Here is a 25,704-nt window from a genome sequence, read left to right as displayed (position 1 = left end):
AGCCTTGTTCCAATCCTCAGGTACTTCCCCGGTGCTCCTGGATTTTTGAAAGATATGATACAATGGTTCTGAGATAACATCTGCCAGCTCCTTCAGAACTCTGCGATGTAATCTGTCGGGGCCTGGTGATTTATACTGATCAAGGTCGGATACGTGTTCTTCTAGTTTGTCTTTGGCAGTATTTTTTGGTATGGGCAATTTATCTGGTTGGTTGCTTTCCCTTAAACACCTTTTTTAAAAATAAAGTATTATTCTATTTGAAATATATTAAGAATATTACCATGAAAACTCTTTGAATGCATATACTACTTTTAGAGTAATATTTATTTTTACAATATTTTCTTCATAAACTCACTGGTATTTTAAAGTATTTACATCAATATTTAATCTTAGGTTTATTTTTTTTCCTCTTTGGGATAATTTTCCATACAAGACTTAATTCAATTAATTAATAAGGTAACCTGAAAACTTACTATTTTACTATATCTATTAATTTGGTACAGAATTTTATAATTTTCAATAAGATGTATCATCTGTGTATAATGACAATTCCACCTGTTTTTATGCTCAGAATGTCTTTTGATTAAGAGGTTTATGGGCTTTTTTGATTACTTCTCTTAAACAATCTGATAGGTGAGGAAATAAGTTTGTTTTAATAACACTAACCCAAAAATACCAGAAAGATTGTAGTATGACATTTTGAACCAAAACAAGGAAACTCATATTTCAAAGAATGCATCTTATCAAACACCTTTTCCATAGTCACCTCTGACAGTCACATTTTTTTGAAAGTCAAGTATGTAAAATATCAATGAGTAACACAATATGGTCTGTGGCATATCACCCTTTTAGGGAACTAGATTGCACCAAATGGAATTTAAAATAATTTATATGCCAGAGTCATTGCCAAAATTTTGGCATCAATTTTTTAACCAGAAAATTGAGTGATAGCATAATCAACATAATCTTTATCAGCCTTAAGAATCATTGGTATATAAAACTAATGAAAGGAAGTTAGGAAAAAATATTCAATAAAAGCCTTCTTATAAACCTTTTACAATTTGGAAATGAATCAATTTGGTAGGACAAACAACAGGACTACGATATTTTTCTTTTTTCTTAGATTTAATAGTATATCATATTTCCTGGAGAGATCGGATAAATATCTTTAACTTGTGTACTTTTCAAAAGAGCTATATTATTTGAAAACAATTAATTTGTTTCTCAGTAACCTTTGATTCAATATTATAGAGTTCAGACTTCTTTTTAAAAAAATTCTGATGTATCACATCAAAGTCATAATACACTTTCTCCTGAGCATCCTTAATAGTAACTATGTTATTACTATGTTGATGCTATTTCAACTGAGAAACCAGTAATTTAATAAGAACTTCTTCCTCATCTTAATGTCTTTGCTTTATTTATTTATTTATTTTTGGGACTTATATGCCGCCCTATCTCCCGAAGGACTCAGGGCGGCTAACAACAATAAAATACAGCAATACAAAAGTTAAAAAGAATTAAATTAAAAGCCCCAATAAAATAAAATAAAATTAAAATTAAAAATTAAAAAACATTTTAAAATCCCTGTCATCAGTTCAGGTCAGCCTGGCGGAAAAGGAATGTTTTAAGGCCGTGGCGAAAGGACCGGAGATCTGGGGCCATCTGGAGCTCAAGGGGAAGTTGGTTCCATAGGGCTGGTGCTCCCACAGAGAAGGCCCTCCCCCGGGGGTCGCCAGCCGACATTGTCTAGCCAACGGCACCCTGAGGAAGCCCTCTCTGTGTGAGCGTACTGGGCGATGGGAGGTCGTTCCCGGCAGCAGATGGTCCTGCAAATATCCCGGGCCTGTGGAGTGTCTTGAGGGATGACAGGAGACAGTAGGCACAGTCCAAACAATTCGTTTATTGGGCAGAGGTCCCGGGCAAGGTACCGCCGGGAATCCCCCATATTTATAGTAAACAGGAACATCAACAACATTGTTTAGAACCAATAAACAGGCGGGGTTCTCCCGCCTAACAACTACATCCAATAAGGAGGAGACCGGCTAAGGTAGGCGCGGCTGACAGCGGCTTGTTGCCAGGGCCAGCTGGCAGCTTTGACAGCTCTGGCTAGACTGCGCATGCGCGGTTAGTTTAGTTTGACAGCTGTCAGTGTACTGCGCATGCGCGGCAGTTTGACAGCTGTCAGAGTTGGCCGGTTTGACAGCTGTCAGTGTACTGTGCATGCGCGGCAGTTTGACAGCTGTCAGAATCGGCCGCTTGCCGCGTCTGTTGGGGGGGGGAAATGCCGCGGCAGCCTTTTGACACCTGTCAACGGCTGCCGGGGATTCCTTATAGTTGTGAGGGGAGTGTGTGTATCTTTGCTGAGTATATAACAGCCTAGGCCATGTAGGGCTTTAAAGGTAAGTACCAGCCACATTCTGCACCAGCTGGAGCCTCCGGGTGGTCTTCAAGGGCAGCCCCATGTAGAGAACATTGCAGTAATCTATACAGGAGGTAACGAGTGCGTGAGTGACGTACGTAGGGCATCTCAGTCCAGATAGGGGCGCAACTGGCGCACCAGGCGAACCTGGGCAAATGCCCCCCTGGCCACGACTCCTATATGATCTTCAAAACTGAGTTGTATAAAATGCATAGGAAGAATTTAACTCCAATTTAGCAGAGATAAATGTTTTATATACTTCCTGTACAGGTTGCTTTGTACATGTATTTTAAAAGTTCCTTAGGGTTAGGACTTGGGTTAGGTTTTCCAGTTTTACATGTTCAGAGTTTTTCCTTTTTCTATGAAACATATACAGTAGTTTAAGTAAAAACAGATGCTTTTAAAGCACCCCAAGGAACCATTACGGTATGTTTGCTGAATGTAGATTGAAAAAAGAAACTTTGAAATTTATTTCATCTGTTTTATAAAAATCATTTAATAATGATCCATTTAAATATCATCTTAAAGAAATATGATGACTTTTTTGTATATAGTTACTGAAAGCGTTAGTAAACTTGATAGTATATTGAAATATGAGTTGTTTGAGTTTTATCTGACCAATCAGTTAACACAGGATTTCCTAATCTTAGTAACTTTAAGATGTGTCAACTTCAAGCACAAAATTTTCTAGACAGCATAAAACTGAAGTCCATACATTTTTAAGCTGACAAGTTTGAAAAACACCCTTCTAGGATGATTTTGTTGTTTACCTAGATGTTGCATATCACAAGTCTGCTCTGAAACGGCCTTGAATGCAATAGATATCTAAATGACTAAAAACAAAAGGCAAAGAAGTTAATCTGATGAAAATGTGGTTAAATGACATTACCGCTCTATTTCAATACCGAAACTGAAGGAATTGTTTCCTTGCTTGAGCAAATTAGATACAAGCTTTCAAAAGCAATCCAGGATTTTTCTGAAGCAGAACAGGAAAAGCAAAATGATTACTTGCAGCCTTGGTGGAGCAGTGGGCTAATGCCTCCTTAAGTAACACCAGCTGCCTGCAATTAGTGCAGGTTCGAGTCCCACCAGGCTCAAGGTTGACTCAGCCTTCCATCCTTCCGAGGTAGGTAAAATGAGGACCCAGATTGTTGGGGGCAATTAAGCTGACTTTGTAATAATGCCGCTTGGGGTGTGTGTGAAAGCCCTAATAAGCAGGCATATACATAGAATGAAGGCTACTGCTAAGCTTGTAAGCCGCCCTGAGTCTTCGGAGAAGGGCGGGATATAAATGGGATTAAAATAATTTAAAAAAATTACTTGCCTATTCCAGCAAACTGACTTACCCAAATTATTTAGAATTTATTTCTCTAAAGCATAAGGTCAGATTACAATTACCTTGCAATTCACACTTGATATTCTTGATGGTCTGTTCTCTAACTGCAGCTTTAAGAGAATTTACATTGGCTAATCATTATTGGATTATTTTATACAGGTTCACATTTTAAAAGATCCTACTTCACATGTTTGTGGAATTCATATGAAAGTTATTATGAGCCTCTGTTCATAAACCTTGCTGGCAGGTCTTTTTTTCTCATAGAACGCTCAGAACGGAGTTCCGGCACCTTTTTTGGATGGAACCTTGTAGGGAGGGCAAGGCAGGTTGTATGACATGTGTGAGTTCCGGCACCTTTTTCTTTTACAAAAAAAGCACTGCTTGCTGGTATCTGGAAATTTTTCTGTCTTTGAACTAGGGGTGTTATTTTAATTAGAGAACAACTGGTTTTATAGTAATTTTTCAGACTGGTTGTATAGTAATTTTTCAGACTGTCAACCAGTCATGTGATAGTGAGATTAGCAACATAGTCATGCATATATGAACACAAAACCACACAAGATGTAGGAGGCATAGCACTCAGCCTTCCTACAGCAAGCAGACAGAGTCTGTGCATGACCCAGCACGATGTCCCCAAGATGAAACCCAAGAAAAGGGAAAAGAAAGATTAGACATTAATTGGTTTTATACTCAAAGGTATTTATTTTATTTTATTTTATTTTATTTTTACTAGAGAAGAGGATCTTCTCCCTTCATTTTTTGAAGCATTTTCAACACAGCCAAGTCTGTATTTCATTATATCTCTCTAATTATTTATTTTATTTTTTTATTTTATTAAATTTATATACCGCCCTTTCCCGAAGGACTCAGGGTGGTTTACAGGGCATTTAAAACAACCAATACAAAAGTTAAAAACAAATTAAAAAAGATTAAATCATCCCTAGAATTAAAACCCCAGTTAAAAATTTTCAGCCTGGGCCGGAGAGCTCAAAGAGCCAGGTTTTTAGGTCCTGGCCCCTGTGTGGAGGTCGGGGGCAGTCCTAAGCTCCACGGGCAGCTGGTTCCAGAGGGCAGGCGCACCCACTGAGAAGGCCCTCCCCCTGGGTGTTATCCGCCGATAGTCTTTTTTCGGCAGCACCCTGAGAAGACCCTCCCTGTGGGAGCGCACTGGACAAAGGGAGCTTGATGCTGGCAGCAGGTGCTCCCTCAGATATCCCGGACCCAAGCCATTCAGGGCTTTATAGGTCATCACCAGCTGTTGGCATATTCACTAAGAAACTAAGATTAAGATATTCTGCCTCCCAAATGAGGAATTTTCACTTTCTCTAATCACCTGCCCTTAACAGATAAAGAAGAAAAGGGAGGATGAAGAAACAAGTGGCAATATTAGGAATAATGAGAAAAAAAAAATTCAAAGTCCTTTTATTGCAGAAGTTAATTTCAATAAGGAAGAGGTCAGAAATGGGGGAGATTATAACCATATGCATGGTGCTGAACTCCAAATACACATTCATCTCCTTTCAGTCCAATTGTGAAAAATTATAATACCAATTAGTCTCATTGCTCACAAAAATGTATTTTCAATAAAATATGATGCTTAACCAAGTCAACTACATATTTCAATACCTACAAACTTTCTTGCTATTAGTAAATGAAAGCTGACTCATGATGGGGCACACTGCTACATTTTAGTGCAATTGTAAACTAAATACAACTTTGAAATGCCCACTTGCTCCAAAGCTATATTACACATCATGGCAACTAATATTTGATGGCAGTATAAAATTGTATTAGTTTGTTATTACAAATAATACTCTCGAGGTTTCATCATAATCGGATATTCTATAAAAGGGAACATTGTGGTTGTAAGATGGAAGTCTTCTAAAACTATCAAAATCAAAGTATACAAGAGAAATCATTTTGCAAGTACAGATCGATACTCTTTGGCCACTCATGCTGGTATATTCCTTCTTTGCCTTTATGCTGCATCTTCATGAATCTGATGTTAAAATCACATAAGAATCACATAGGAAGTCTATATGTGTATGTCTTCCCTTCCAGAGTGTGACTGGTGATAGACTAGGGCAGGGGTAGGCAACCTCGGCTCTTTTATGACTCATGGACTTCAACTCCCAGAATTCCTGAGCCAGCCAAGCTGGCTCAGGAATTCTGGGAGTTGAAGTCCATGAGTCATAAAAGAGCCGAGGTTGCCTACCCCTGGACTAGGGTAATGAAAATGGAGTTGGGAACAATTTTATGTTCTCTGTCTCTTGTAATATTATTATACAGTAATCAGTTCCAGCTTCCATGTACTTAGTGGTGAACTAGGGCCCCAAAATCCATCTAATCATGAACAAACAGGAAATGTCATTTTGTAGGTTAATAACTGACCACAAAAAAAGAAAAGAACAAAGTGTGAGGAGTAGGAATGAACAAAAAAAAAGGTTTCAGATTAGAAACCTTGAGTGCTCCTGATTAGTTTATAAATTATGCAGAATTTGCAATGAATAGTTTCAAGATAAAATATTTCAAGTAATAAAACTCCTGCAAATTATGAAGATTTTCAAACACATTTCCAGCCAGAGCAACTGGAATCGTGTGACAAATTCTCTTAAATGTGATTGTACATGAAACACTTTGCTCTAAATACAGCTATTCCAGCAAGCCATGTTAGCTGAAGAATTCTGGGAGATGAAATCCGCCCATGTTAAAGCTGCCAACATTGAGAAATAATAATTGAAACTCATTTGTAATAGGCTGGACCTTTAGAGGTGCTTTTTTTTGCATTATTTGAAATGACAATGACTAACCAACAAAGCAGTAGCACCTGGCTGATCTTCTGTGGTTTGGCTTGGTTAATATTTAAATGGATTTCAACCAGGAAGTCCCAGAGCTGTAAACTGCACTGGACTGGACTGGCAAGTAAGCCAATTTCACTAAGAAGGCAATTACAAGCAACCTCTGGACTGTTGCCAAGAGAACAGCATGGAAATACTGATAAATCCCTAAATGAAATGAGACCTTAACCAAGAGATATTGGATGATGACAGAATATGAGGAGATTATGGCAAAAGTAAATTCCATTGTAGTGGTTGTTAAAAAAATAAACTACAAATCACCAGCATCATAACACATATAAATAAAACTATCTTGTGGTCAAAGTTAGGTTGCTATATGTAGCTCTGGTCTCATATGGCAAAATGAACATTTGTAATCAGAGAAAGAAAAGGACCTTTACTATGACAATGGGACAGTTAGCCAATATAGCAGTGTTTGAAGGAGTTTAATTTAGATAGCAATGGATGAGGCAGAATTTGAGAATATACAGCTGGGTATGATACAGAGGGACGCGGTGGCTCAGTGGGTTAGGACACTGAGCTTGTCGATCAGAAGGTCGGCAGTTTGGCGGGTCGAATCCCGAGTGCTGCATAACAGAGTGAGTGCCTGTTACTCGTCCCAGCTTCTGCCTACCTAGCAGTTCGAAAGCACGTAAAAATGCAAGTAGAAAAATAGGAACCACTACAGTGGGAAGGTAACAGCGTTCCGTGCGCCTTCGGCGTCTAGTCATGCCGGCCACATGACCACGGAGATGTCCTCGGACAAGCGCTGGCTCTTCGGCTTTGAAACGGAGATGAGCACCGGCCCCTAGAGTCGGAAACGACTAGCATGCATGTGCAGGGGAACCTTTACCTTTACCTTTATGATACAGAGAAAGGGGCTGGAAACTAATATTGCTGTATCCTCTCACATTACATGGTAGTTCAGTTGTGTCCATGGGAGGGTGAAAATCTGTCAGTCATGTAGCATCTTGAACAATTCCCACCTCTCATACACATATGTGCATCAATGTCACAGACATGTATAATAATGCTAGAACTTGATCATTATTTATTTGTTTGTATCCCACCTTCATTGTTTTACAAATAATTCAGGGTGGTGAACATAAACACACCTTCTTCTTCCTATTTTACCCACAACAACCCTGTAAGATGAGTTGAGCTGAATGACAGGCCCAAGGTCACCCAGCTGGATTTCATTGCTAAGGTGGGTCTAGAACGTACGGTTCATAACAGTAAAGGTAAAAGTAAAGGTTCCCCCGCATATGCGTGCTAGTCATTTCTGACTCTAGGGACCGGTGCTCATCTCCATTTCAAAGCCGAAGAGCCAGTGCTTGTCCGAGGACATCTCTGTGGTCATGTGGCTGGCATGACTAGATGCCAAAGGTACATGGAACACTGTTACCTTCCTACCATAGTGGTCCCTATTTTTCTACTTGCATTTTTACGTGCTTTCGAACTGCTAGGTTGGCAGAAGCTGGGACGAGTAACAGGCGCTCACTCTGTTACGCGGCACTCGGGGTTCGACCCGCCAAACTGCCAACCTTCTGATCGACAAGCTCAGCGTCCTAACCCATTGAGCCACAGCGTCCCTCTCATAACAGTGGTGGGATACAAATAGGTGAACAACCGGTTTTCTCTGTGGATGCCGCTTCCGGAAGTCCATTCTGTGCCTGGGCAACAAAAAATTAGCTACCGGTTCTGCTGAAGTGATGTGAACCGGCTGAATCCCACCACTGGTTCATACCCACTTTTTAACCTTGTGCCTTAACCACTAAACAAAAACACTCTCTCATGATGCTGCACCTGGCAACTTGCAGATTTTAAAATCCTTCCTAGTGAGGTCCTTGTCTCGGTTTCTCCAGTAAAATGCATAAATAGGAATCTGAGAATAAGTAGAAGGAGGAATTCCCTGATTTAGAAATTATTTAACAAAAGACTGGAATACTGAATGGCAGATGATAGAAATTAAACTGCAAGAAAAAAGGCTAGATTTTTGATTAGATGAATCATATATTTTTAACCAAAAGTGTTAAGAATGTAAGAATTAAAGGAGATCCATGTGGATCTCATCCTTTCCAGACTAAATAGGCTGATCTCTGGATGTGTGGACATCAAATCCCAGAATTCTTAGCCAGTATTATATATTGGCATTTTGGGTTTCCTCATTATACATAGCATGTTATTTCCAAGCAAGCAAAGTTGTTGTGTCAAACTATATTTTTTTTATTTCAGCTAGGGTGCCATAAGATTCTGGCAAGCCAAGTAGTCTTAGAACATGTTCTACAGCAAGGGTCTTCAAACTTGGCCCTTTTATGACTTGTGGACTTCAACTCCCAGAATTCCTCAGCCAGGCATGCTGGCTGAGGAATTCTGGGAGTTGAAGTCCACAAATCATAAAAGGGCCAAGTTTAAGGACCCTGTTCTACAGAAACGGTGATTATGTGAGATAGAGGGAAGGTTTCCCCGGAGTGATTACAACTGAAAAGATTTCTTCCTAAGCCTAACCTGTTTAGTTTGCATTAGTTCAATGTTACTTTAATATTGTTGCTATATTTACTTTTGACTGTTATCTATTATGTTTATTTTATATGGTTATTTTTATAAGCCACCAATACCAATACCATATGGTGGTACACAATATACATTAAAACAAAACAAAACAAAACAACCCGTACAAAAAGAATTTCAGAGGAAAAATTATCTCTCAAATAAATCAAGCAACCACCAGGGGACCTTCTACCCTCTCTAGTCTATGACATGGTCATAAGGCTTCATCAAGGTGAGGGAAACTCAGCACAGAAAAACAAAGTATGGTTTGCAGCAAGAACATTTCTGATTCTCTCCTTCATTAGACTAACTAGTACCATAAATCAACAATTTCAGAACCACATAGATTTGGGCAGTGCTTTTTTTGTAAAAGAAAAAGGTGCCGGAACTCACACATGTTATACAACCCGCCTTGCCTACCCTACAAGGTTCCATCCAAAAAAGGTGCCGGAACTCCGTTCTGAGCGTTCTATGAGGAAAAAAGCCCTGGATTTGGGGCATTTTTCTCAATATCTTCTACATTCAACTTCCTACTTTTTTTATTCAGAACCTGGATAAGGTAGTAAATTTGTGACAGCTTTGAGAGACGAAGTCAGATTTTGGAGTTCAGGTGAGGCTTCCTTAAACTGACAGAATTTCTATTCATTGGATATACACCCCCCCCCGAAACTTTTCACCCTTAAACTAGACTTGCTGTAAAATATTTTATAGAACTATGGCTCAATTGTGTAAGAATATTCCTTATTTTCTCTATTTTTGCTTTCTTTTCACTGGAAACAAGGCAAAAACCTGAAATAAACCCTTCTCTTCCAATATGGAAGTATGATTTTCCTGCAAAAGGGTAAAGGCTAGGACAAGATAGCTGAAATAGACATTTTTGTGTGTTTGTTTGTTTGTTTTGGATCTTCTCTTTTCTCTTTCAATTCAGTCTCCTTCCTTAACATGGTGTTTGATTTTATCACATTATCCTACCATATTAAAACTATAGTTCAGGGGTGTCAAACTCACATTTCATTGAGGGCCGCAGCTGCATTGTGGTTGCCCTCAAGGGGCCGGGTGGGTGTGGCCTGGGTGGGCGTGGCCTACTGGGTGGGCATGGCTAGAGTGCGTATGGCCTACTGGGTGGGCATGACTGAATTGCTCTACATCGTTCGCATCAAGGGTGCCTATGGGACCCTGGGCAGGAGTGGGACAGATCTGAGGGTCTCTGGCAGAAGGAGGGTCTCTGGGCCAGGCCCAAGGCAGCAGGGGGCTGTTCCCTCACTGTTTCCAGGATGGCTTCGTGGGCCACATGAAACCACTTCGCGGGCGAGATCCGGCCCCTGGGCCTTGTGTTTGACATGTCTGCTATAGTTCATGGTTATAAAATTTGATTCTTTAGATTCTTCAAGAAGACCTTTAAAAGGCATCAGTTATGAACAAGTATTTATTAAAATGTGCAAATTACTTTTTTCTAAGGATCAGTCATTTGCAATTAAATGGTAATGTTTTCAAAGCATGATTTTATGTTTTCTTATTAAAAACAAAAATATTGCATATAAGGATATTAGTGAATTTTTTTATCAAGGTCATCTCCTGTTATGCTCTTCTTTTTGTACAAGAATTATTCTGAATGGATAGTAGGGCAGAAATATTTGGAATTTCTGTTTCTGTAGGATCCAGTTCTATTTGTTGTTATTATTCTTGTTCTTCCTTGTTAGCAAGGAACTTGTTTTTCCAAAATGGGAGTCCTTAATTTTAAAACATATTGGATAATGTATGTTATGTTTATGTTTAAAATGTATTGTAAAACTTTAAAACTCTTTAATAAAAAACATATCTGAAAGGACCTTTTTGGTGAAAAGCTGACTTTAGATTATTAATAACTTTAACTGTTAGCATATTTGGTTGTGGAATGGAAGATCATGGAGCCCTACTTAGACAATCTTCAGATCTTAGTTAATATTCTAGTTACTTCCCTTTTGGAGTTATGATTTGATTTCACTGTCTAGCAAGGCATATGTAACTAGATTTTGAAAGGCATATTAATATTCATATTCAAGACCTACATCACAGATGTAATACTATTGCTAACTTCTATTTTTGCTCTAAATGAAGAATATTAAAGGGAGCGGAGAGTACATATACAGTACATCCATAGGATTTGCCCATGATATATGTGCTCTGTGTCACCCTATGAACCAGAATCCAAGTAATCTTTTTTAAAACTAGATAGTCAATTTGTTATAACACATCTATCTTAATATTACTATAGTTAGATACAATTGGGACAAAACTGGCAGTGGATATGGTCTAAATGACATTTTGACTCTTAAAACAATGGAAGAAAGACATGGAAATATGCTGCTGTGTGATACCATTGGAATATATTTTGCAGCACCAAATGTCTTCTCTGAAAACAATAGGACCTACTTTTCTATGTTATTGTCTTGAAGATGGGGCTGCCACTGTTGCCCAAAAGGAGAGGAGGGGAAAATAACAGAACCACACATGAAAGTGGGTTGAGGAGTCTCAGTCTAAGTACACCAATCTTTATCTCTTCCTTTACATGCTGTTCCTTTCCTTAACAACACGCTAAAGGGTTCTGCTGGGAGCCACTTTCTAACAGGGCCCTCACTGCTTTCAAAGCCTTGGGGCAATCACTAGACATGAGCCCATACTAGCCCCATCTCCACCCAAATCAAAAGGGAAGCTGTTCCTGGTGCCTCTAACAAGTGATGCTTATCATTGGGCAAAACTGCCCCAGTGTTAGAGATCTGACCTCAGATGCCCCCTGGGTCCTTTGGCACCAGCACCACTTCTTTAGTAGCAAGCTCTGTCTTCATAAAAAAATAAATACCATTTGCTTTCCACCAACCCCTAGCTATCTCTACTCAAGCAAATCCTTAGAGTTTGGAAATAGGGGCTGTCAGCTTTACAGAAGTGAAAAGCTCTCCCCAGTTTGGATAAAGCCCCATTTGAAAGGAAGTGTGTTTAATTTATAGTCAGCCTCATTTACCCAAGGAAGAAAAGGAAATGGCTCTTTAGTTCATTCTATCAAGGAAAATAAATAGTTTCACTCTGCATATTCACTCGTATTTGCCTGTTGATCAAAAGATCTGAATCTTGAGCTAATATAATCTGGATTCTGGATTCTCAGTCACCTCATAGGCATTAAACTGCTGGGAAAAACAGCATTTGGAATATATTTTTTTAAAGCTGCAACAAAATAATTGTAGTTTACACTTCAAATGTATATACTTCAATGTGTATTGATTGCAGGTTTGCAGCTGTAAAAATATTGTTCCCCTTAAAATATGATATACTGTTATGGAGACATTACATCAATTGCAATTAGAACAAGCATGTACAGACTGCAAGTACAACTTTAAAATTTATGGAAGTTATTTCTACCAAGTGTAAAATAAATTAAATGTCTTTTAAAATCTCCAGCTTGGAAAATGATTCATAGTGCTTAGATGCTGTTATTTTTGCAAAGAGTTATATTGCCATATAACAAATATGACAGTAATTTAAAATATTTAGAAATATATCTGGAGCATTAGTTTTGTTTAAATTAGCTGTATATATATTGAATGTGTGTGCATGCAAAAAAAGAGAGGAAGAGATCTGTTCTTCTCTGCATGAGCAAAAAATCTATATTTAGACTTACATTAAAATACTACTTTAGTTGAGTAAACTGTGTCAGTTTGCTCAACAGAACTCATTGTTGGTTTGGCAAAATAAAGCACACAAATTGATAAAATAGTTGAATCTCATACATTGTGATTTTTTCTTGCTCTCTCTCACACCCTCCCCTCCTCCAACCTGTTAGGCATGCTGCCTTGTTACTTTTATGCTTAATATTTATTTGTACAGAAATCAGTTTAAGCTTGCATTTTCTTTCTTCAGTAATTAAGACACATTCCTAATATCTCCTGTATACCTCTGTCTTCTGTTGCTTTTAGATGCTACCTCCTTTGGATAGGATTATTGTGTTTCTGATTCTTCCATCTTGACATAATAAGTTATCCAGTTCATTACAAGAGTGCCACATAAAAATATCCATTTCCTAGTCAGTCTTATCCAGATGATGGGCAGGATTGTGATCAGATTCCATTGATGGAAATCAAAGTATGTCAGATTATGGAATTGATGGACATGTATATCCAATGCTCATAATGATGGTGACATTCATTTGTTTGTTCAAAACTTCACGCTTTAAAACATAGACAAGTATAAACAAGGGTGGCTTGTAAGAGTATGCAATTTAAACAAAATAATTAAATAAATATAATAGGGGTGAATGAGAAGAAATTATGTGCCAAATGTCACTTTATGAAACCCTAGAGCTGGAAGGAGTCTCAAAGGTTATGTAGTCAACCCTCTTATTTCATACAGGAATTTCATTAATATGACATTGCTAATAGATGATGCCCACTTCTGCTCTTCCTTCAAAACTTCAAAAACAGCCCATCACCTTCCAAAGCAATTTGTTCTATTGAGAAAGAGCTGATGGTACATCCAGGAATCAGTTCTGAAAAGTTGTTCTCAATTCTCTTTCTTCTTCTTTGAATGGATGTGTTTGAGCTCTGCTTCCTGAATCAATAGGGAAAAAAAATCTGCTCCATCATATCTGTGACATCCTTCAAATATATGAGCATGATTATCTTGGTGGTCTTTTCTCCTGAAATATTTCTTTTTTTTTATAGGAGTAGGTCTCTAGGCTCCAGACATGATCTTTGTCACCTTTCTCTAGACAAAATTTCTTAAAATCTTATCACTAGATATGAGCTGGACTAGCAATTTAAAAGCATAGTTTTGGAAACTTTATTTATCAGCTAACCCCATTGCATTAGGTAAGTTTTATTTAAGATAGCATATATAGAATTGTTAATTGACAATATTAGAGTTATACAACCTAAGCAAAACCTACTCTATGGTCAGCAAGATAGGTGAACCCAGCTAACAGTGTCCCAAACAAATCATGATTAATATCATCATGGCTTAATATGAGACTCAATTTGCCATTGGATGATAGACAGATATTTTGCACCATGCTGTATAATTATAGTTTCCTGCATATTTCAGTCTTGCAATTATCCATGCATCACATTGCTGTGAATTGGCATATTTTTTTCAGATTTCAAGTATTTAGAAACAGACATTTAAAAAAGTGGTATTTGGAAGTTCCTATGCAATGTTTTAAAAATCAAGTGTGCTATCACTAAAATGTGCAAGTTGCTGAATCCTTTTTCTATCCCAATGGCAAAAAAGTAAGGACAAAAAGTTTAGCATCTTATAAGTGATTTATTCCTATTATATGAACTTGATGTGCAAACTGGGGAATAAATGAATATAGAAATCGCTTCTCTCATTTGCAGTGATTTGAGTCTAAAATGCTAAAATGGATTTTAGTAAGAGTAATCTTTAATAAAAAAAGTGACTTAACCATATTGCCATTCCCTGGATCAGGTTTCTCTTAAGAGATATTTTAGGTGGAATACAAGGATCTTAATATCTTTAAAAGCATGCAAGCCCTTTCAGCATTTGGGTTTGAGGGTATTCAGGAGGTCATTAGTAACAATGAGTTATTTTCCCTGTGTTGTGGTTCAAAAGAATGGGATACTTTTGGCCCTCCTTATTGATTTAGGCTTCCAAAACATTTGACTCGAACTACCGTAATTAAAATTAATAATTGACAATTCTAATTGTTGAAATAATTAACAGCAACCATACACAGAGATAAACTGAGAATCTCGGTTTCATTTTGAAATGCCTTTATAATTTTCTTTTCTTTTTTCTTTACTCTTTTCTTTCCGTTTTTTCAGCAGTATGCATGTCCATCTATTTCATTCAAGAAGGACTCTTTTTTACTGTCATGATTTCTAATATGGCTATAAGCACTTCCCGTGACACCTGCTTGACTTCCTGCCTTACCTGCCTTTTTACGCTTAAAATCTGGCCCCATACAAAGTGTAGGACCAACACTTAGCATTATCTTGCTATCCAGAATGTCTCTGAGCTGCAGTGAGTTCTATTAGCCTTCTTAGCAAATGACAAGAATGGTCTGTTAATATACCCACCTGCAAAAGTTGAGTGCACAGGGTCTGAAAAAAGTTTTGTATCAGAACCGGATAAAAGTTATTTACCAAAGAATATCAAACCTACCAGCTTTGTTGTTCTTATTCTTGCTAAGTCCTATAGAGAGCGTGTTTAATGCAATTATCTTTCTTGATTGATTATCAAAGCAAGAAGCTTCTGAAAAGCCTTTCCCTGGGCTGTTGTTTAATTTGCTTCTCTTCCTGCTAAATACACAGTCATGTTCACTCTCAAGTACATTGGTTCATAATATGGAAGAATTATTTTCCTTAAAAATAAAATTCAGATGATTTCAAAGAGGAAGAAACACACAGAGAGAGACACACATGGGCAATACTTACTTGTACCTGGTTTCTGAATTCCTTGAAGAGTAAATGCAATGAATAGCCATCTGAGAATTTCCTGCACCTCCTTTCCTTTTGACCGTCTGATGTACAATCTATTTTCTGCTCCTGTATATATTTATTGGTGACAACACAACCTTTCTTGCATTTGATGATACAAATGCTGCTCAGCAGGTTTCCCTTGTGATTGGTGTTTTAGTGGTTAAGTTATTTGAAACCTTTGATGTTTTCCCCATAACAATCTGACTGTTTGTATCGACAATCTATTATCTATAAACCAATAAGAACTGTCCACCACAGCAAGAACTATTTAATTTCTCCTGCATTTGCTGTAATACAATAGCATCAATCCCCTATCCTTTGTGTGACAACTTGAGGCATCATCCATGGAAAGAGAAGTCTGGCTTCCTTTTATTTCCACAAGACCAAACCTGCAAGATGAGTTGTATTGAAATATACTGTCATGCCCCAAACCACTCAGTCAACTTCACAGATAAGTGGAAAATTGAACCTCGGCAGCCCATTTTGACACCTTTACCACAATACTAAAGTTCAACTAATAAACTTCCTGTGTAACAAATGAATTGTTCAACAAACATTGAGAAGCATAGAAAGGGAGCAATCAAATTAGCATGGCTTTAGGATAAAAAAAAAACAACCACGTTTTTAGGAGGACATCCCTGACCAAGATGGGCAGAACAATGGCACATTTTCCCTCCTTCCTGGATTATCCCTCCTGAAAATAAGGAATAGCACATTTCAATACTCCCTCAATAAGAGGGATAGCACATTTCAATACTGCTTTTAACTCAATGCATTCCATTTGGTGGGGGCAGGTTTCTAATTTTAGTCAGGTTACCTTTCAATTAACTCCAATGTTGTAAATGCCAAAAGGCTGCAGTAGTGGTTTTGAGGATTCCCCTTGGAAGTCACTGAACCCCCTTCCTCCTGCTAATGAAACTGATACCAACTTGCGCCATACAAAGTAGTAGGTCCATTTGTCAAAGCATCTGGAAATCAACAGGGATTAACTCCTGCAATAGTTTTGATACTTTTAAGCCCTAAGCAGCTGAAACAGAGGGATTCAGAATTGCAAAGCACATGCATCACCATGCCCACACTTCCAAAGGAGCCAGTAGGCAACAAAGAAGATCTGCTTCCCCCCCTCCCCCACACACACTCTTGATTTCTTCCCTTTGGAGAACTTTCACCCATTCCAGGAAGTCCAATTTTCCAGTGGTGTGACTGGAGAGGTCAAATTCTCTTCGATAGGACTCTCCAGCTGATACATCAGCAGTGGGGACCTGTAGTGTGTAGGCAGGAGAAGCTCTTCTGATTTTCTGGAACTGCGGCAATATAAAGTTGCCTCCCTGCCCCACCTCTGTACCCTGGGAAAGAGAGCCACTTCTGCACGCCTCTTTTGCCTACATTCAAGCCTGAGAGAACCACCAACTTCAGTTTTGCAAATCCAGAAAGGATGGCACTAGGCATCTCCACTGCTCTATGTGCATTACCTTGATTTCTCATGCAGGGTAGAACCACTGTCCACGTTTTGCTCCGGAGAGAACTAAAACTAACAACAGGAGTGCTTCTAAAGACAACCAGCTGCCTAACCTAGACGCTGAGGGCTGAAATTAAGAGCCAGTGAAGTTAGCACCTTTGCCCGCAGTTCACTTAAACAAAGGACCTGTTTTAAAACCCATGTCACTTTTTCTGGCCTCAATTAATGCTCTGAGATGCCGCCAATTGAGGGACCCAATTTATTCCCGCTTTATTAGCCTAAAATATTCCTTCCCCCGAACAAATTTCTATGCCGTTTGTGGACAGTACAGTACTACTCAATTCCTAAGGTCTTATTAGCCACAACCCTGCAGCCAGGGTGCTATCCAACGTTCCAGGCCAAACCTGCTAATATGGACTGGTAGAAGATTGCAGGACTCCTCTGCATACAAAGGGGTGAGCTTAAAGAGCTTAAAACAAAGGGAATGCCGTAGCTGAAGGCAGCGAGCAATCAAAATTAAACAAAATGAATTGTGTCTGCAGGGTCTTCAACTGCTTCTATAACTTATTTTATACTTGTCAGTTGCAGAGCAGCGATATTTGTGCTAGAAACACATTTGCTTCATTAATGTCCCTACTCTATTACTGAACTCCTATTCACCATTCTCAGACCAGCATGGCTTCTTCAAATTATTAGACTAAAGGGAACTTGTGTAGCTTTTGTTTTAAACATTGGGTTGCTTTTGTGCACTTTTACACCTAAAAAACCCGGCGACCTCTAAATCATTTACCCTAATAGAAACGTTATTGAACGAAAGTTTAAACTGCAAAAAGTTTATTATTATTATTATTATTATTATTATTATTATTATTATTATTATTATTATTATTATTATTATTATTATTATTATTATTATTATTTTAAAAAATCATAATAAGAGCAAGTGACTTACAAAGGATGGATTAAGGGTGGGGTGTTATTCTATGGTTCTTAAACGTGCAGGATTTGTGGAGGGTTGCCTGCAAAGGAAGAACAAACAAAACAAAGATTTAAATTATTATATATCTTAAAGTAGGTTGGGTACATTTGCAAGAAAAAAAAGGCTAAAAAAAGCTCGGTCCGCTAAACTTTATACATTCAACACAAATCTGACTAGACCTTTGAGGTTTTGAATTAGTAGCTGACAGTTTTTTTCCTTCTAGGATTGAAACATGTAAATCACCTTCTGGTCGATTTCCCTCTTGAAGCAAGGAAAAAAATACATATTTTATACATATGTAAAATTCATATACATAAAGTTATCATTAGCCACCGTCACACTGGAGGCAGGACATCAGTCAAGCCGCCCTCCTTCCAGGATTGCTACTAATTCTGGAGCTCCAACCAGAAGGGCCAAAAGAGAAGCGTGGGGGGGGGGGGGAGAAAGAGAGGGGTCAAAGAAACCGCAAGAAGCCACCTCGGTCATCATGAATGAAAAGTCTGAACCTAGTTTTCAAAGGCATCTTGGAAACCGTTGGCCTCTCAAGGTGAAGACCTCGAACAGGTACAGGCACCTAGTATGGCAACAGACTTGCCTTTCTCCTGCCTGCTTTGCTTACAGCCTCCTTCCCTTGCACTGGTTACACCTGGTGCTTTCCCCCTCCTCTCCAGCCCCCCCCCTTAATTCTTCGCTCCGGCTCTTCTTTTCATCTTCCGGCCGGCAGACGCTCCTATTTATCCCCCCCCCGCCGCCGCAATCAAGCCAGTGGCGTCACCAGAGGTAACTGTAATGACGAGCGCACTCTTAAGGGATGACAGCATTAGAAAGAAGAGGGCAATGGTGAGTTCCCTCCCAGAGCCGGCGCTGCACACTGGAGCGTTCGCATCACAAGGTCATCCCCCCAGCTCGCCCCGCTCGCGGCTCCCCTCCGCCTCGGTAGAAGAAGAACTCAGGCGGAAGTGGGGAGGAAGGCTCCCCGGAGTGGATGGAGGCTGGGGTGGGGTGGTGGGGGGGAAGAACGCCAGCACGCCAGAGGGAGAACCCGGTTGGGTTGCTTTAAAAGACACGCACGATGGAAACCGGAAAGGAGATGGTGCTGTTTCTGGACGGATGTCAGCGTGGCCCTCTGGCTGGCAAGAGGGCGCCCAATATGGCAGGGGCCGTGGGAGTCCCGGAGCCACAGGACAAGATGATGGCCAGGACTTGCTTGACCCCTAGAGCTGCCTCCTTGTCCTCCCGGAAGAATGGAGGAGCGGGAAGAGGTGCAGAAGAAGAACGGGAAGAAGAGGGCCAGGAGGAAGAAGAAGAAGAGGAGGAGGTAGAAGTCTTACCAGAGCCAGGGACGGTCCCGGAGAACCGGTCCGCAGCAGCGGCGCTTCTTTCTGCCAGTCAGCAGACCTCTCTCCAGCGCCTTCCCCCCGCCAAAAGCCCCCAAAGCAGTTCCGACACCGAATCGGATTTCTATGAGGAAATCGAGGTGAGCTGCACCCCGGACTGCGTCCCTGACAACGCGGAATACCACCTCCAGCACAGCAAAGGTACCCGACCCCTCCCCGCTTCCCTTCTCTTGAGCTCCCCGGAGAGAGCCATCTGGACTCGCAGCTGGGTGGGACGGGACAAGGCGAGAGCTGCTGTTTGGCTCGGTCCTCAGAGCGCTTCAAAGCGGCGACTAGCAGCCGGTTGTTCAGTCTGCCTTAGATGATTTCTGGATCGCCGCCTGCATTTTGTTTTCCTCCCCTCCTTCTTTGAACTGCCCTCTCCCAGTCTCCAAATCCTGCGGCTTGGTCGCTTCCATTTCTAATTGCCCACCAAGAGGCATCTGCAATGAGCCACACACACACCTCCCCCTTTGAAGTCTAACGACCTGTTACTGGAGGACGTGAAATCGCATCCTCGCTGCAACAAAGAATTAAAAGCTTTACAGAATTCCCGCTCCCCCGAGCCTAGACTTTGATTGCAATAAATCCCCCAGAAGCTTCTCTTTATTTCCCTATTGCTGTGCCTAGCACCTCCTTGATGCTCCCTCCTTTCAAGATTATAGGACTGCGTGGTGCCCCCTGCCCCCTTCCTATTGCCGAGGAACAGGAAAGGAAAGCTTCCTCCTTAACCTTTCAGCAAGATCAAAAGCATCTATCCGCGCCTGCCGGCCGCCCTATCCAAAGGTTGTGTTGCAAGGAATGAGAGCAGGCGAGCAATGTTTCCTAGCAAAATTGCAGCATGCCTGGACGAATGAAGAAGCAGACACCAGCATAGGCGACATCACACCCACCCACCCACCCACCCACCCACACACGTTCTCTCTCTCCCTCTCTGTCTCTCTCTGTCTCTTTTTGTCTCTCTCTCTCTCTCTCTCTCTCTCTCTCTCTCTCTCTCTCTCTCTCTCTCTCTCTCTCTCTCTCTCTCTCTCTCTCTCTCTCTCTCTCTCTCTCTCTCTCTCTCTCTCTCTCTCTCTCTCTCTCTCTCTCTCTCTTCTCTCTCCTCCCTGCCCCCCTTTTCTGAACTGCACACCCTGTAGTTCGCATGTCTTCCTGGCAGGTTTGTTCGAGGCCCCAATTGCTCTTCACTTCCCTGTCTTATGGCGCCAGTTCGGAAATGGTCGTGGGGTTTAACGCCTTTGGTTTCCGGAGGACACCCTGAGAACCGTCTGCAATGGAAAGCAAGGGTCCGAAATCGAGGGCCTTTCCATCCCCTCCCGCATTTCCCTTCCTTTCCTAAACCCCCAACCCTGTGAGAAGGACGCCCAGAGTGAAAGCTCCTGTTTTCCTTCTGGGAATTTCTTTCACCTGGAATATTAAGGGCGGGCGGGGTGGGGGCACGCGATTCCCTATAAAGAAAGAGAGGAAGAGCCGGTTGTGTGTAGTTGGCGTTTATAGACACGATTCTGTTATTGCGGGCAGCTTGGCAGTGAGGGGGGGGCTTGGAGAGAGACATGGCAGCTTCTTTGAGTCCCAGTTGTTTCACGCAACAGAAAAGGCGAATCCGAGAGAGTATCAGTGGCTTATTCACTTTCAATATGTTCTGTAATGCGCTGCACCCAACACCTACTCCCTGGTGTTCTGTGTACGTGTTTGGAGATGGAATCTTCTATGCCTTGACTTCCAGAAAGGCGGTCGAATGAGGCTTCCGTAGCACCAAACCCAGACAGCTGAGGGCACTTATCGTAGCATAAACGTTTCAGCTCCATTTGATCAAGTGCAGGACAATAACGGTGACGATTTTCCTTTTCTTGGCGAGAAGCCCTTAAAACACTTTTCCATGGGGGGAGGGGGGAGAGGAGGGAGGACAGGAAGGGAAATGTCGGACTTTTATTCCACTCTTCCAAGTTCCTCTGACGGCAGGTGCTACCAAATAAATGTTGGAGATTCTTTCTATGCTATACTTTCCGCTTCCGGAAAGAGGTTTGCAGACCAGAGATGTCGCTGCGTCCAAGTGGACGCCGGGATACATTCCCCTTTAGGTCTCCTAACAGAAGCCGAGTGTCTTTCCTTGCATCGGATGGCAATCTCAGTGCCAGAAACGGTATGTGGTATGTGAATAAAACGGGTCCAGGAAAAGGGAATTTACGGGAAAGTGTAATGTCCGATAGATTTTAGGGGTAATTTATTCCAGAGTGTGGGCCTGGGATTTCGGTTTCATATGTGCAATATAAACATCACAAAATGGGATTGGCATCGAATGAATCAGTATCCTCAGTAGAAAGGCGGGCAGAGAAACCGGTACATGTTCAAATAGGAACAGTAAATTGGATTTACTCCTTGGTAGGTATTTTTTTTTAGAATTGTAACTTAAAAGGCAGAGAAAAAAGGGAGTTCGACGAATTGGGCCACTACATTCGGCATTCAGTGGGCATCACTGAATAATCGTCAAAGAACTCAATTTTTTTTCCTTTCTTCATGGAATACCATGCCTGGTGAAATGCCAACTCATCACTTGCTCAAGCCTTGAAAATAAAACCCATTCCATCTAAGGAAACGTAGCCTCTGATCGTAGGTGCCTACAGCCAAGCCCAGTGGATTGGCGGGGCATGCGACTTACAGTATTTACATCTGAACAGCCCAGTTTAATAAGGTTGAGGTCATAGCAGCCCCCACCCCCAGTGCTGCCTCCACTTCCCAACTAACCACTTGCCAGCCAGGCTTGTTTTTATCACTAGGCATTCACTATTCATTTCAACCCTGTACACTATATATAGCACTTCGTATTCCCACATTAAAGACCTGCCTGGGTCCCGCATCTTCAGAAATAAAGGAGACAAACTTGCTTTATTTCAAATGTGGTGAAGCAGCCCTGCCAACTCTCAGGATGCCTCTTCTCCTAGAGAAGAGTCCCTGGCCCGAGGGTCTGCTCCAAAAGGCTGTCCTGGTGACCTTATTGCCCGAGTTGATGTGGGAGGGGGAAGAACATCGTCAGAGCGCTCTAGCTGTCTTTCTCCGTCTGGATGGCTTCCTCTTTACTCTCCCCTTCAGGTCAGTGCTCAGATACTTCAGCGGAGAGCCCTAGCAGCGGAGGCGACCTCTCTAAGGGCAGCGGTGGCGGAGGAGGAGGAGGAGGTTCTCAGGGGTCTCTGGCCTGCAGCGCCAGCGATCAAATGCGCCGTTATCGCACCGCCTTCACCCGGGAGCAGATAGCGAGGCTGGAGAAAGAATTTTACCGGGAAAATTACGTGTCCAGACCCAGAAGATGCGAGCTGGCCGCCGCCTTAAACTTGCCCGAAACCACCATTAAGGTACTTTTGCATGCGGGGACTTCAGTATCAACCCAACCCCCCTTTAAGCGTCCACCAAGCTTCTCGTATATTTGGCCACAAACCTATAAACCTCCGTAAATTTCGGAGCGTATCCAGGTGTCTTTTGACCCTGCCCAAGTCTTTTCCACTTCCCCCGTAGTTCCCAGTGTCAAATCGCTTCAAGAGCAGCATTGTTTCCAGTGATGGTGGGTCTTGATCCGCAGTTGTAAAGATACGCTAGAAGGTACCCTAGCTCTGCGCGGGGCTGGGGTGGTGTCTTCAACTAGCCCTCTGCTGGGAAATAAATCTCGTTTCTTCTTTCAGCCAAACTTCTTTCCAGGTAGGCGTGACTAGGTCTGCAGCTTTAACCTTAGGGATTGTTTCTTAGGGACTTAATGTCAGCCACTTCCAAAAATCAGTTCCATGTAGTGCAACGTGCTTAAGATGATGATCGGGAAGGTCATCAACCCCCTCCCCACATACAAATTTGCTTGTTTATTTATTTTGAGTCCACCTTAACTCTCCCCCTTCCTCCACTCCACCGAGCATCAACTTGTTATCTGGCCTGCTGAAATCAATAACACTTACTCCAAAATCACTACATTTAAAATTAAATGTCAGGCTTTAACTATTAGAATGGAAACATTCTAATGCCTAATTTAAGTGGTTTAAATAACATCTGTATCGTTACACAAAGTAGCAGTTGAGCAGATTGATTGGGGAATAAGCACCTTAAAACTAGGGAGATTTCCTAGCTAATCTTATAGGTAGGATTTATTTATTTTTTTGCCTACCCTGAAACAGAATTGCCTAATTTTGAGCCTCTCAAAGTGCATATTAAAGATTCACCTTCAGTGCATTCCTATTAAGGAATTTTCTATACACTCAGGCAGGCTGTCATTCAGGTTGTTAGCTTCACTGCACATCTTAGAGATGAGGATTCTCTGAAATAAAAAACTAAAAATTGGGAAAGAAGAGATAGGCACATAGGAAGCAATCTATTATTATTATTATTATTATTATTATTATTATTATTATTATCATCATCATCATCATCATCATCATCATCATCATCATCATCAAAATAGCATTGATTGCCTGCTACACTAGACTTATGTAGGTGTCCAAAAAAGAAAAAAGGAAAGGGAATATTTTTTGTACCTACTGTGGAAGAGTATAAGACTATATAGAGTATGGATGTTCCAGGGGAAGCTTATATTTGCATACCTCATGCAGGACTGGTCTACTCTCTGCACTTTTCCTATATTTTTTCACTCATTTATTCCTTTCACAATAATTTTATTTCTATTTCAATGTGGGGGCCACAAACCATTCCACTCCTCGACAATTGTGCAGATTTGGCACGTATATTATTGCAAACACCAATAAATATAATGAAGCCTTCCAGTTTGATTTTGAATGGTAGTGTGGGAGAAAATGCTGGGCACACGGCTCCATGCCATGGAAATCTTGAATCCCCTCAGCAGACAGAGGAAGCTGCCCCTGGTCGGTGCCTCACGTTCCCCAGATGAGTCTTCCCCCAGCCTCCGGAAAGGATGCCGACCCAAGGCCTTAGGAACTCGGGCGTGGATTGGGGGATTGTGGGGGGATCCCAGCCTTGCTGGCGACTCAGCTTGCTTTGCTTTGTCTGTCTGTTCCTCCATCCCAGGTCTGGTTCCAGAACCGGCGGATGAAAGACAAGAGGCAGCGCCTGGCCATGACTTGGCCCCACCCGGCGGATCCAGCTTTCTATACCTACATGATGAGCCACGCGGCGGCCACCGGCAACTTGCCCTACCCCTTCCCCTCCCACCTGCCCCTGCCTTATTATTCCCATGTGGGTCTTGGAGCCGCTTCGGCTTCGGCTGCAGCTGCCCCCTTCAATTCCCCGTTGAGGCCGCTGGACACCTTTCGCGTCCTGTCCCACCCTTACCCGCGACCAGAACTGCTGTGCGCTTTCCGACACCCCTCTCTTTATGCCGGTCCGACCCACGGGCTGAGCGGCGCCGGAGGGAGCCCCTGCTCCTGTTTGGCTTGTCACGGGAGCCAGGCAACCGGGCTAGTCCAGCGGCCTTCGGGATCGGACTTTAATTGTTCGGCCACCACCCGGACGGACTCCTTTCTTACGTTTACACCTTCAGTGCTGAGCAAGGCCTCCTCGGTCCCCTTGGATCAGCGCGAAGAAGTCCCTTTGACCAGATAAAGGACCTATCTCAGGTTGCTCTCTTTTCCTCCCGCCCTCCCCCCCCCCGTCCCGGCCGCACTCCTTTCCAGAGTCTGTGATCGCTCCTCTCCTAATATTTAATCCCATCAGTCACTGGACACCAAGGAATGGAAACCAAAACGAAAGTAAGCCTGGAAAATGGGGAGGATTTCTAACGCGTACAAATCCGCGGAAGAACCTTGGCCAAAGCGAGGTGCGGAACTTGGCGGATTATTTCCCCAAAGACGGGAAAAGTTGTGGAGGGGTGTGTGTGGAGGGAAGAATGATTTCTGCCACAGCAAAGCCAAGAGCTTCTACTTGAGGAGGTTGTCTTCAGTCTATCAGGGCAAGATGCTCACCCAACCACGGCGCCAATAGCTTATGCATAACCTTGTATGTGACTAAAAGGAAAATACTTGAAAGAAGTATTTTTTTTTAAAAAAAGTGTATGCCTGATGAAAGTGAAGATTTATTCTTTGCCAGATTAAAACAAAGAAAGTAAAAGAAGGGCCTTTGCGGATTTGCGATAGTGTCAATCTGTTACTACGACTTTTCACCCCCCCTTTCTTTAGTCCGATAGCTTTTAAAAAGTAAACAACACTGAACTAGACAATAAAAAAGTTAACTCTTAGAAATATTAGCTTTCATTCTTTACACGTGCACATATATTTGTTCCTCCGCGCATACACCTTCTGTGCACCAGCTGAGAAAGTGGGGAGGGGGGG

General features: G+C 41.6%; 1 protein-coding gene across 1 annotated transcript; it reads left to right on the top strand.

The window, feature by feature from the left end:
* Positions 1-19,122: 19,122 nt before the first annotated feature.
* On the top strand, positions 19,123-24,979 carry EVX1 (even-skipped homeobox 1; the record flags this gene model as incomplete). Its single annotated transcript, XM_083376104.1, has 3 exons — positions 19,123-19,588; positions 22,517-22,776; positions 24,446-24,979. 3 exons carry the CDS (start codon positions 19,123-19,125, stop codon positions 24,977-24,979), a joined length of 1,260 nt encoding a protein of 419 aa, XP_083232230.1.
* Positions 24,980-25,704: the final 725 nt, after the last annotated feature.

Source organism: Vipera ursinii (genome assembly GCF_947247035.1).
Source record: "Vipera ursinii genome assembly, chromosome: Z".
Classification (NCBI taxonomy): domain Eukaryota; kingdom Metazoa; phylum Chordata; class Lepidosauria; order Squamata; family Viperidae; genus Vipera; species Vipera ursinii.
This window is presented reverse-complemented; position numbering and strand designations above follow the sequence as displayed.